Source organism: Balaenoptera borealis (genome assembly GCF_965194805.1).
Source record: "Balaenoptera borealis genome assembly, chromosome: 20".
Lineage (NCBI taxonomy): Eukaryota > Metazoa > Chordata > Mammalia > Artiodactyla > Balaenopteridae > Balaenoptera > Balaenoptera borealis.
Window position 1 is genome coordinate 10,978,890 of NC_138879.1, and position 11,901 is coordinate 10,990,790.

Genomic DNA, 11,901 nt, shown 5'->3' on the forward strand with positions numbered 1-11,901 from the left:
ACCCCAGGGCCAAGAGAGGCCGCTCGGGTTGATATCTATGCCTGGCCATTTCAGGAACTTCTTATGTTCAGAAACAAACTCACGTAGGACACACGCGTTCCTGTCCCGCCGATCTTACAGGTGAAGCACGTGTGTCTGTGCAGAATGCGCTGACTCAGGGGCTGTCTGCAGACCTTCTCTGCTGGGCCAGATAGTCAGTATTTCAGGTGTTACAGGCCAGATGGTCTCTGTTGCAACCCCTCACCCCAGCGGCTATGAGGAGGAGCCACAGGCAGTACGTAAACAGACAGGTGTGGCTGTGTGCAGTAGAACCTAACTTAGGGTCCCTGAAGTTTGAATTCCATATAACTTCCGCCTGGCACAAAATTCTCTTCTGATTTTTTGTGCGGCCCACGGGCTATGCAAAGACAGGCAGCGGGCGGGATCTCACCCACTGACTGCAGCTCTGAGTGAAGTGGTCTGATGAGTTTGGGGCTTGAAGTCCTACAGATTATCCAGGTATCGCTGACCTGAGGAACCCACCAACAGTTTCAAGTCCCAGAGCAGAATGGGCAGCTGGGGGCACACTCTTAGGTAGACCTCGACACCAGAGTGCAGTCTCAGAGCTGCAACCTGAGTGGATTCCAAGGGAGTAAAGACCCTAACCCATGACAGTGTGCTGTTAAAAGACAATTTGCAAAGCCCCTTTGGGTGACAGAGGCCCTGCTGCCCCTGCCCCAAGACTGGGGCATGGTGGGGCCCGGCCAGTGGAGGGAGGGGAAGGGGTCACAGACCCCCAGACCCATATCTCCCACAGCAGGTCAGGCCGTATGGCCTGGGCCCTCAGGGGAGGGGACCCAATGACAGGGTCCCTGGTCCCTCTGAGTAAAGACCCCCTACTCGTCGTACAGACACATGATCTCAGGGGTCCCCAACCTCGGCAGCCCACCCGGATTTAGAGGCTCATTCTGCTTTCTGGTGAACATCACTTTCAGGGGGAAGAAGTGGGGCCCCTGGAGCTGGAGATCAAGAGGCTGACCAAGCTGATCGAGGAGCACAACGCCGGCGTGACGCAGGCCCAGGTGACCTGGCTCCGACTGCAGCAGGAGATGGTGACGGTCACGCAGGAGCGCGAGGAGCACCTGGCCTCCCTGGACATGTCCAAGAAGGACATCCACATCCTGGAGCAGAAGAAACTACGGATAGAAAGTGAGCTCCCCTGCCCAGCCCCCTCCACAGCACCTGCTGTGGTGTCCCGGTCCCACCTGGTCCCACCTGGTCAGCCCAGCCCTGCAGCCCCACAGGAAGTGCTGCCTGGTGTCCAGGGCCCACTCGGCCTGAACGCGTCATGCCCACTTCTCCCCGGAGGTCCTGCCGCCTGCTGCTCCTGCCCTTGGGCCACCCAAACCCCCCTGTTGGTGGTCAGGGTCGTTGCTTTCCGGCCCTGCCCCTGAGCTTGGCTGGTCTTTCCTAGGGGCTTGGTGTCTGAGCGCCAACCCTGTCCCCTTCGGCCTCCTCTGGCTGGGCGGGGGTGCCCAAAGGTCGGCGGGGCCGTAGGGTGCTCTGGGCACAGACCCGGATCACTACCCCCAGGGGCCACCCCCGACCCCCGGCCGCCCTCCCCGCAGACAAGATCGACCAGGAGAAGAAGGAGCAGAAGCAGATCGAGCGGCACATGAGGGACCTGGACAGCGACCTGAAGAAGCTCAACGTGCTGATGAACCAGAACCGATGCAGCGCCGAGGAGCTGCAGCAGGGCAACCAGGCCACCGAGGGCGAGTTCGTGCGCGCGCTCAAGGTGGGCTCCACCTTGAGCTCCCGCCCGCGGTGGGCAGGCAGGGGGCAGGGCGGGGGAACAGGTGTGCGCAGCCCTCAGCCCCACCCTCAGCCGCCCCCTCCCCATGCAGGCCTCGGAGCGAGAGACCATCGAAATGCAGGAGAAGCTGAACGAGCTCAGGGAGGAGAAGGCTGCCGTGCTCAACAGCCTGGTGGAGGCGGAGTGAGTGCCGGGCGCCTCCGGTCCCAGGGTCGCTGCCCCACGGAGCCGTGGGAGGCCACCGTCCACGTAAACCGGCCCGGGAGGTGGGGGCGGCTCTGGGACCCGAGGGGGATCCCGGGGAAGAGTGGGGTTCTTGTCTCCTGAGCTCAGGGCAGCCCTCCCGCCAGACCCATGATCGTGGTCGCTGGAAATAGAGTGGCTTCCTTTGGGACAGACTTTTTTAAAACTGTATGATCTTTCTGGTGCCTGATTGTAAGAGTAATCCAGACCCAACGGTAAGCATTTTAAACCGTAACACTATGTGCAGAGTAGAAAGGAGAATCACACTTAATCCAACCCTCTTACTTTACCATTTTCTCTGTGTATTTCTTTCATTTTTTTTTTTAAACAAAAATGAGATTGGTCTCTATGTCCCCCTTTGAAGTAACCTTATATTTTTCTGTGGATGTCCTTCCCCGTTGGTGCACGTAGATCTGTATCTCCAGTTGCAAGGGCTCCTGAGCGGGTACTGTATGCATGCACCCTGATTGGTGTCATGTGATTGCCAAGGGGCTGAGTGTCAAAGGGATCATTCCCTCCCTGTGGTTTGACAGAATCTACACATAACACCACCTGGAGCTTGCAGAGGATCTTAGTCCCCCCAGGCTGCTACAACGGAACACCACAGACTGGGGCTTATAAACAATAAACAGGAATTTATTGCTCACAGTTCTGGAGGCAGGAAGTCTGAGATCAGGGTGCCTACATGGTCGGGTGAGGGCTCTCTTCTGGGTTGCAGACTCCTTGCTGTGTCCTCACAGGGTGGCAGGAGAGGGGGAGATCTGTGGGGTGTCTTTCATGAGGGCACTAATCCCATTCATGGGGGTTCCACCCTCATGACCTCATCACCATCCCAAGACTTGGCGTAAGGATTCCAACATGTGGATTTGGGGGGGTGGGGACACAAACATTCAGACCACAGGGGGTGGGGGGGGCATGTGTCTTTGCTAACACTTTAATAGCTTTCAGGCTCTTCGTCTATCTAGGCTTTTGACTTCTTCTTATATCAACTTCTATCACTTATATTTGCTTTTCTCAGTTTCTCCTAAAGTTACATATCTGTTTTCTCCTCTGCTCCCCCCCAGCCCCCCAGTGAGGGTGGTGGGCACTGGGGTTGAGTTCACCTTCTGGTCCCAGAATGGTAACATTTGTTTCTATTTAAACCCTTGCCTAGGTGCCTGCAAATTAACCAGGCCACCTGCTAGGCGAGGCCGCCCCTCATGGACGGGAAGGCACCCCGTAGCCCATTACAGACATTGCTCCTTGTGCTCGGAGCCCGCCCCAAGCACAGCACACAGCGCTCACCGAAGCATCAGAAAGAAAACCCCTTCGTTCTCCAGCTCTTACACTGCCTCTCCTTCCCTTAAAGACACCAGATCATGCTTTGGGACAAAAAAATCCAACTGGCAAAAGAGATGCGCGCCTCAGTGGATTCCGAGACGGGCCAGACAGAGATCCGGGCCATGAAGGCCGAGATCCACAGGATGAAGGTGGGTGGGAGGAGGGAGGTGTGGGGAGCCTGGGAGCTCGGGGTCCTGGGAGGAAACCACTCAGGCACAGCAGACTGCAGCCCAAGCACAAGGAAACTCGCTGTTCCCCTTGCCGACCTCCTGCATCAGGGCCTGTCCAATTCTTGTTCTTACTGCACCGAAATGATTACAGGACACACAGCTGTCTGCACAGTATTCATGAACTACTATTTTACCCTCAGTCTGTGCAAGCAATGCACTCCAGTATTTTTAAACGCTGGCTGTGACACGCCCCCCACCCCCAATCTCATGACCCATTTGTGAGATGTATCCCACCGTTGGACCAGAAAGACTCTCACTCAGTAAAAGGGTTCAAGGAACACACCCACCTTTTCCTTCCGAGCCATGTTTTCTCTCTACTGTCATCTTTAGCTGGATTTCATTCCCTTGAGAAAAGGCTGGTAATTAAATCACAGGCTGTCACTGAGCCAAAGGTTCAGGGCCTTAAGGATACAAATGAGAGCAGGTAATAAAAACAAATGTGACATCACTTTTACAATTACGTGGTTAATAATAACCCCGCTAGCTATTGAGTCCAGAGGAATTCTGATCAAATGCATCTACCGCTGATAAGTTTTTAAAAAAACACTCCATTTAACTGACTTTTCAAACCGCAGAAGCTGCAGCAGGTCAAACCCTCTACCACAGAGCTTACACCCACACAGGCACGTGCACACACACACACACATACATGGACGGATGGGGCTACCGCCCCCTTCCCTCCTAGTTGTGGTTTTGTTTTGTTTTGTTTTCCTTAACAAAAATAGTACATATAATTCAGCAACTTATTTTTTTAAAAAGTAATACAGACATTATCTTTCTTTAACAGTTGCAGATTATACTATGGATATAACAGAATTTAATGAAACATTCCTAGGTTGATGTGAAGATTCAGATTGTTTCCAGTTTGTTGTTTTGTCACTATAAACAATTGTTACAATGATATCCTTGTGGAAATCAGTGACCATATTTGTTTTCGTGGGTCTGTTTCTGGGCCCTCTGCTGTGTCCACTGATCCAAGAGCCCAAATCCACACGGTCTTGATTTCTGTGGCTCTGTCCAATGTGATTCCCCCAACATTGTTCTTTTTTACAAAATTGTCTTGTCTATTCAATATCTTTTTCCTTTCCAAAAACATTGAAAATCAGCCTGTCAGTTTCTACAAAAGTTCCTGCGGGTATCACGATTGGGATTTGAGGCTACAGATCAATTTAGAGAGAATTGACACCTTAGCATTGCTGAGTTTTCCAGCCCATGAGCAGGTGTATCTGTCTCCCCATTTACTTGGTCTTGTTTGATTTCCCTTGTTAGTGTTTTTGTCTTCAGCATTCGGGTCTTGCATATGTTTTGTTAGATTTATACCTAAGTGTTTCGTGTTTTCTGGTGCTATTGTAAATGGTACTTTCTAAAATTTTCAAATTCCAGTTTCTCAATGTTAAGGTACAGAAATACAATGGACTTTTGTACATTGACTTTGTTCCTGTGATTTTGCTAAAGTCACTCATTTGTTTATCGGTCTATAATATTTGACAACCCACTGCATGAAAAGGGGTTTCTCAGTGGATTTGCGTTGCTGGTTTACACGTGGGGGACTGAGCACACGCGTGTGCCTGTGTGTATATGTGTGTGTGTGTTTTGGCGTTTCCTCCTCGGGAGGTTGCCTGTTTATATCTTTGCCTGATTTTCCTGTTTCTTATTTCTTAGCAATTTTTAGGACCTCCTTGTATATTGGGGTTAATAACCCCTGTCTTTAATACCTATTCTAAACGTTACCTCTGGTCTACTGCTTGCCTTTACACATTTTTTTTATGGTCTCTTTCCGCTCAGAATGTGTTTAGTGTTTAGTTGTGTATCAGTCTTTTCCTGTATGGCTCCTGGGTCTCCTGTACTGTTAAGGAGGTTCCCCAACTCGAGGTTACACAAACAGATTCCTGAGTTTTTTCAATTGTTTGCACATACTTAGATCTTGAAGCCACCTGGAATTTGTTTGGGGGTATGTTGTGAATAGGGGTCCATCTCTATTTTCTCTCTGCTGGGGAGTGAGTTATGCCAGCAGCATGTATCAGATGATCTGTGCTTCTCTCACTGATTTGAACGGCCACGTTGATCACATAGATGGAGATGAGGATGCCATCCTTGTCCTGCATCTCTGCTCTGCTGTGACAGTTATTCTGACGGGCTCGCGCCAGCGCAGAGCATTTGGTTACTGTCACTCTTGCTCTGTTTTAAACCTCGTGGGCTAGGCGTCCCACCACCACTCCTAACTTAACTTGGGGATTCCTGCCTGTCTATCCTTTTGTTATTTTGAATCAACTTTATTGAGGAACAACTTACATGCAGTAACATGAACTTATTTTAAATGTCCAGTGCACACGTATGCAGCCACCACCCCGTGGAGACGTAGAGCACGTCCACCCCTGCAGAAAGCTCCCTGGCGCCCCTCGTGGCCCAGCTCCCACCACGACCCAGCCCCCAGCCCCAGGCCCCATAGGCCCTTCACGCCACCATCTCACAAAGCCACTGTGCGTTTTTCCTAATGAGGAAATTAACCTTGGTGCAATACAGTTAACCAAACTACAAATTCTAACCAGAGTTCACCGTTTTTTTTGGCTAATGTCCTTCTTCTGCTCCAGGACCCAGCCCCGGGCCACATCTTGTCCTCATGTCGCCCCACCTGCCCTGGTCTCTGATGGTTCCTCAGTGTTGCCCTGTTTGCCTGGTGTTCTTTACATGGACCTTAAATCACTCTGACCGGTTGACTAAGCCCCCAGGTTCCTTTCTCCCCTGGGGACATCACCCTTGTGGGTTCCCTGATGGTTCAGTTGGATGTGGTGGGAGGTCCCTCTGCCCTGTGCACCCAGGTCAAGCACGGCCAACTGCTGAAGCAGCAGGAGAAGATGGTCCGGGACATGGAGCTGGCTGTCGCCCGCAGAGAGACCGTCTCCACCCGGGCCGAGAGGCAGTGCAAGATGGACAAGAATCTGCTCACCCGCACAGACTTCCACCACAAGCAGACCGAGCTGAGACGGAAGATCAGGGACATTCACAAGGTAGGGGAGCCGAGCGACTGGGAAGGGGCCATGCTGCAGGCCACCTGTCCACAGGTGCTCAGCCTGTGTCACCAGCCCCGCTGGCAGGCGTGCAGACATCACTGGCCAGGGCCGTATTTCTGATGTACTTTCCCCAGCTTGGGCTGCGATTTCACTCTGTCCTTCCTGCCTGCTTCTTGGTGGGTCCCTCCCTGCCCCACCTGCCTCACCGCCTCTTCTTCTTCCCCTCATTCCCAGAGCTATGGTCACAGTTGCTGTGTCAGGGCTGTTTTAGGAGACAGAGAAGTGACAGTGGGGGCTGGGGGGATGGAAGGAGCTCGGGTGCAGAATCAGACAAGCTGCTTTCTTCTGTGCTGGGGACAAAAGCCTGAGCCTCACACCCCACGTGCTGGTTCTGGGTCAAGTTACAGTGGGTGCCAGATCAGTAGGTGTTTCCCGAGTGCCCCTAACGTCCTGCTCTGATAGGGGCTCTCTTTGGGAGTTTGTCTTGGGTTTAACAGAAGATCTATATAGGGAGGGTGCAGCTTAGGACTGGAGGTGGCCCTATTTCTCCACCTTCCTGCCTAACAGAAATGGCATCAGGGAAGTATGGAGTGCTGGTGAAGGGCACGAGTCCCTGTGTCACTGACCCCAAGTGGGTGCTGGGGATGGGCCAGTGGGAACGTGGAGGGCACCCACTCGAGCCCATGTCCCCATCCACCAGGCCACATCGACTGAGCATGTGGTGTGTGCCCTGCCCTGAGCGGGGACCAGCTGTATGGCCCCAGTGCCCCCTCCTTTTGTGATCACCAGGCTGGGCTCTGGGCTCAGACTTCCCTCAGCCCCTGCTGACCAGCTATGTGGCCTCAGTGCGTATAGAAACCTTCCATGCCTGAATTTCCTCGTCTGCCAGTGGAGATAGGAGCAGTGACCCCTCCCTGAGAGGCAAGGGTTACATGAGACAGAAAGCGGCCTCGGAGCCCCACCATGGGTCCCAGCCCTGCTCTTCCACTCATGGCTCAGGCACGTTGTCCGACCTCTCTGTACCTCTGTTTACTGACCTGTGAAATGGGTCCTCACCTCGTGGCATCACCCAGAGGACTGAATGGAGAATGTTGGAATAGCCCCTGTAGGGGGAGTCCTGTATGACGGAAGGTAGCCGAAAATGACAGACTTGATCCAACTGCTCATTTGGATGTTACTGGAGGCGCAGAGGGGCCTTTTCCGGGCCTGGTTTGTGCATTTCTCTGTCGCGTTGGCCACTCCTGGCGTCCATCCCTCTCGACCCCTCGTGGCTCCCCAGGGGCCTCCTCTGCCCAGCTTGGTGACGGACTCCTCTCCGCCCCACCCCACAGAGGGTCCGGCCAGGGCTCCCTTGCTGGCCTCCCCACCCCCAATACTCTCCTGCACCCCCTCTTTGGAAATCCTCCTGGATCATGTGCATAGAGGGTCCTGGGGGTCCTCCCAGCCTGACTCTGCTCTGTCGGCTGAATAACCGGTGGGCAGGGTCCCAGGATGCTCCTGTCTAACCCCCCAGGCCACCGAGGAGTGCACCCAAACCATCCTAGAACTGGAAGAAACTCAAAAATCCGTGAGTGACTCCCTCCTGGAGAAACAGGAGCAGCTGTCAAGGATGCAGGCCAAGGCCGACGAGCTCGAAGCTGACCTGTACCAGCTGGCAGCCCTCAAGCGACAGGTAGGCAAGTCCCCAGGGCCACCAGGGCCACCAGGGCCACAGGAACCCAGCAGCAAGGCCTGTTCTGGCCCAGCTAAGCCCAGGCTGGTCACAGCACTGCCTGCTACTGTCTTCCACCTCACGTTTCCCATGAAGTCTCCATGGGCCGGCACTGTCCTGGGTGCTAGGGCAACAGACTAGAATAGAAAAGGTGACAATCCCTGCCCTCCTTCTGAGGGCGGGAGGGCAGGTGATAAACAAAACTAATAAGAAAAAAAATACCATATATCTGATGGTGATATAGATACTCCGGAGAAACAGGGAGCAGAGAAGGAGCATCGGGTGGATGGGGGCTGCACTTGTGAGTAGGGTGGTCTGAGATGGCCACACAGGGGAAGCAACATTGGAGTCAAGACTTGCAGGGAGCAAGGGAGTGAGCACCCCCAGGTAGGGGGGCAGCCAGGTACAGCAGGAGCTGGAGACTGCCCAAGGGCCCCTGGGCTTGTACAGCTTGGGGGTGCACCACTATGACTATGGGCTTCTCCCTCAGGGAGGGGGTTGGGGGAGGGGAGGAGTAACTTGGGGTTATCGGGATCGCTTGGCTCTGATGTTGAGTATGGAATGGGAGGGCCAAGAGTGGACACGGGAACCTGTTTGAGGCCATCATGGTACTTAAGGAGGATGGGGATGCACGGAACAGGGGTAGGCTGGGGCTAGTGCGAAGCCGTCAGATTCTGCATATAGTTTCAAAGTCGCCCCAGTGGGATTTCCTGCTGGATTGGATGTGGTGGTGTGAGCAGAAGAGAGGGGTCAAGCAGGGCTGCAGGGTTTGGGGCCTGACCAGCTGAGATGGGAGTGGTGGGCGCCGGGCCTGGCACCTGGCAGTTTGGACGGCGGGTGAGGGAGGGTCCAGGCTCCACCCCATGCATGTCAGCCTCTTTGCCTGGATCTGGAGACTCGGCACCCTCAGCTGTTCGTTCCTGCAAAGTTCTCCTCTGGCATGTCCTTGAGTTGGAGTTCATGCCAGCCCAGTGGGTGTCCTCTTTTTAATGTGCATAGCCTGACACGGGGTCTCTTGTCCCACCCAAGAACCTTTCCACGCTCGTGGCCCTGCAGTCACGCCTCAAGCACCTGCAGGCCGTGAAGGACGGGCGGTACAGCTTCCTGCTCCGCAATAAGCAATCACTGCTGGCAGAGCTCAAGCGGCTGGACGACCGCCTGGCCAGCATCAGCACCATCCTCCACCACGTGAAGGACGAGTACCCCCAGTTCCAGGAGGCCCTGCTCAAGGTCAGCCGGTCCATCAGCAACAGGCTGGAGTCATCCGGGCCCTAGAGAGTGCCCTACCCCAAGGAGGAGATCAGTTTTGTGTATCATCAGGGACTTCAAATCTTTCTACCCTCAGAGACACCAGTTAAGAGAAACAGACAGGCCAGCATTGTAGGAATTTTTTTTTTTTACCCACCCAGCAGTTTAAACCAAGTCAAATGCCAGCGTTTCCAGTTGCTTTTCGGTGAGTCTTCCGCTTGCAAAGGCAGCGTCAGTGAACGCGAACCCGTATTCCCACATTGGGCTTACTCCTCCAAGTAAAACTGGAAACCCAGGTCTCTGCTCCTGCCCCCACTCCCAGCTTGGGTTAAATCCAGATTCCCAGCTTACAGGAGCAAGTCCAGGGGGATGTGAACCCCTGGCTGCGTCTGGAAGCCTAATGCCTGAGATAAGACCACACAGGTGCATGAACACAGACCTCCTTGTCTGCCCCCTTGTCCCGCCCCCTCCTCCAGCCAGGGCTCCTCCCCCCACACTCAGTCCTGAGCCCCTGCTACCTATGCCTTCTCTGCAGTTTAAAGGGAAAATGTTCTACAAAGTAATTTTAAACTTTCAGCAGAAAAATAAAACTTTTTTTCTTAATATGAGAGAAAATTGTATTTATTCTAAAACATTTCAGAAATGCAAAACCCACAAAGAAGCGAGGAAGCCCTCAATCCTGCTCTGACACCGCTGCGCCGGGCTTTCTGTGCCTGGTTCCACCTGACAAGGTCACAGGGTCCGGCTTTTGTATGTCGTTTTGGAAAGCTTTCTCCTTTTTTTTTCTTTTTAATTAATTTTTATTGGAGTATAATTGCCTTACGATGTTGTGTTGGTTTCTTGCTGTACAAGCTTGCCCCTCTTTTTTTTTTTTAAGCTTGCCCTAACATGAGACTTTGTGTATGAAAAGTTCCTTGTCATTGAACATTTTCACGACAGTCGATTTTATGGGTTATGACAATGTTTTCCTTTTCGGAACTTAAGTTGCTTCCAAATTTTCGCTGTTTTGTCGTCTGGGTGCTAGATTCGCAGAGCCGTGCCTCGGCGGGCGGCCAGTACGGCGCCAGGATGCTGAGGGTTCGCTCATGCTGGGGCGTAGCGTCCTCTGCGACCCCAAAAGGCGAGGCCCCGCCTCTCCCCCGAGAGCTCTCCCCTACAAGGTGCGCGCCCCCTGAACCCCTCCCACGTTCCAGGGGCGCCGAGGCCCAAGGAGGGCGAGGTCGCCCCCAAGCGCCCCGCCACCAGAGGGCGCACGCCCGGAGGCGAGCACTCACTAAGGGCGCCTGCGCAGGGAGCTGTCACGTGACCCGCCGCCACTGCTCGGGTGTGCGCTGGATCCTGAAGTTGCTGCTACTGGCCGGGCGCGCGTGCGCGGAGGTGAGCAGGGGGCCGGGCGCGCGTGCGCGGAGGTGAGCGGACCTGACTGCTGGACCCGGGCTGCGGTGGTCCCAGCGAGCGGCGGGGTAGGGGAGGTACGCGGCAACCCCACAGAGTGGAGGCTTGGCGGGTGCGGGCAGTCGTGACGCCCGAAAGGGGAGGGGTCGATCGATAGAGGGATTGGTCAGTGCTTTCCTACTGGACAAGTTGAGCACACCGTGCCAGGGCCGCGCGCGGCAGGAGGCAGCAGAAACGACAGTGACCCCAGTAACATCGGGGACCCCGGAAACTCCACGGTTCCCACTCACCGCCCCCGAGCTGGGCGAGGAAGGCTGCGCTTGCCCCCGTTCACGGGGAGGAAGCTGAGGCACAGGAGGCTGAGAACCCTTTACTTCCCTCTGCCGGTGGTGGAGCTGGGCTTTGAACCCAGCTTGTCTACACCACCACCGTGGCCTGGGGAAGCAGCAGTTCTGAGACACTTACCTGAAGGCGGGGTGACCGGCCCTCTGGGTCAGCAGTGCCACTTGATCTACTGACCTTCAGTTCTTTCCCGTTTTCTCTCTAAATTGTCAAGCGCTGTGAGTGTGGCTCTTCCCCATTTTAGGATCTCTTCCCCTTTCTAGGCTCTCTTCCCTGTCTGTAAAATGGAAGCAGGGAAGGGCATGGGGTGCTGCCCTGGCCGTGCTTCTGGCCACCTCTGCAGCTTCTAAAGTCTGGGTGGGAAGGGCCGAGGTCATTGCCCAAGAGCTCCCAAGTGAGGACCCCTGGACTCCACTCTGAGTTCCTTAGTTTCTGAGTCATCATGATCACAAATGTGTCTGGCAGGGTCAGGTGAAGCTGGGACACTATGTGGTATAAAAAAAGAGATATTAGTCTTTGTCTCCAGTTCCTGGCACACAGCTCCTAAAAACCCTGGAATCTTGGGGGTGGTAAGAGTGTCTTTTATATGCTAATGAGATGACTGGG

The 11,901-nt window shown here is 54.3% G+C and overlaps 1 protein-coding gene across 5 annotated transcripts in view; it reads left to right on the forward strand.

Moving 5' to 3' along the window:
• The window catches only part of CCDC40 (coiled-coil domain 40 molecular ruler complex subunit), a 43,496-nt gene extending 32,755 nt beyond the window's left edge, over positions 1-10,741 (forward strand). For all 5 annotated transcript variants that reach the window (XM_082372798.1, XM_082372800.1, XM_082372799.1 and 2 more), the window contains 7 exons: positions 975-1,188; positions 1,608-1,777; positions 1,887-1,978; positions 3,387-3,507; positions 6,408-6,596; positions 8,113-8,271; positions 9,340-10,741. In XM_082372798.1, coding sequence (XP_082228924.1) covers positions 975-1,188; positions 1,608-1,777; positions 1,887-1,978; positions 3,387-3,507; positions 6,408-6,596; positions 8,113-8,271; positions 9,340-9,585 — 1,191 coding nt within the window. In that variant the 3' untranslated portion in view covers positions 9,586-10,741. The remainder of the gene's footprint in view (positions 1-974; positions 1,189-1,607; positions 1,778-1,886; positions 1,979-3,386; positions 3,508-6,407; positions 6,597-8,112; positions 8,272-9,339) is intronic.
• The last annotated feature ends 1,160 nt before the right edge of the window (positions 10,742-11,901 follow it).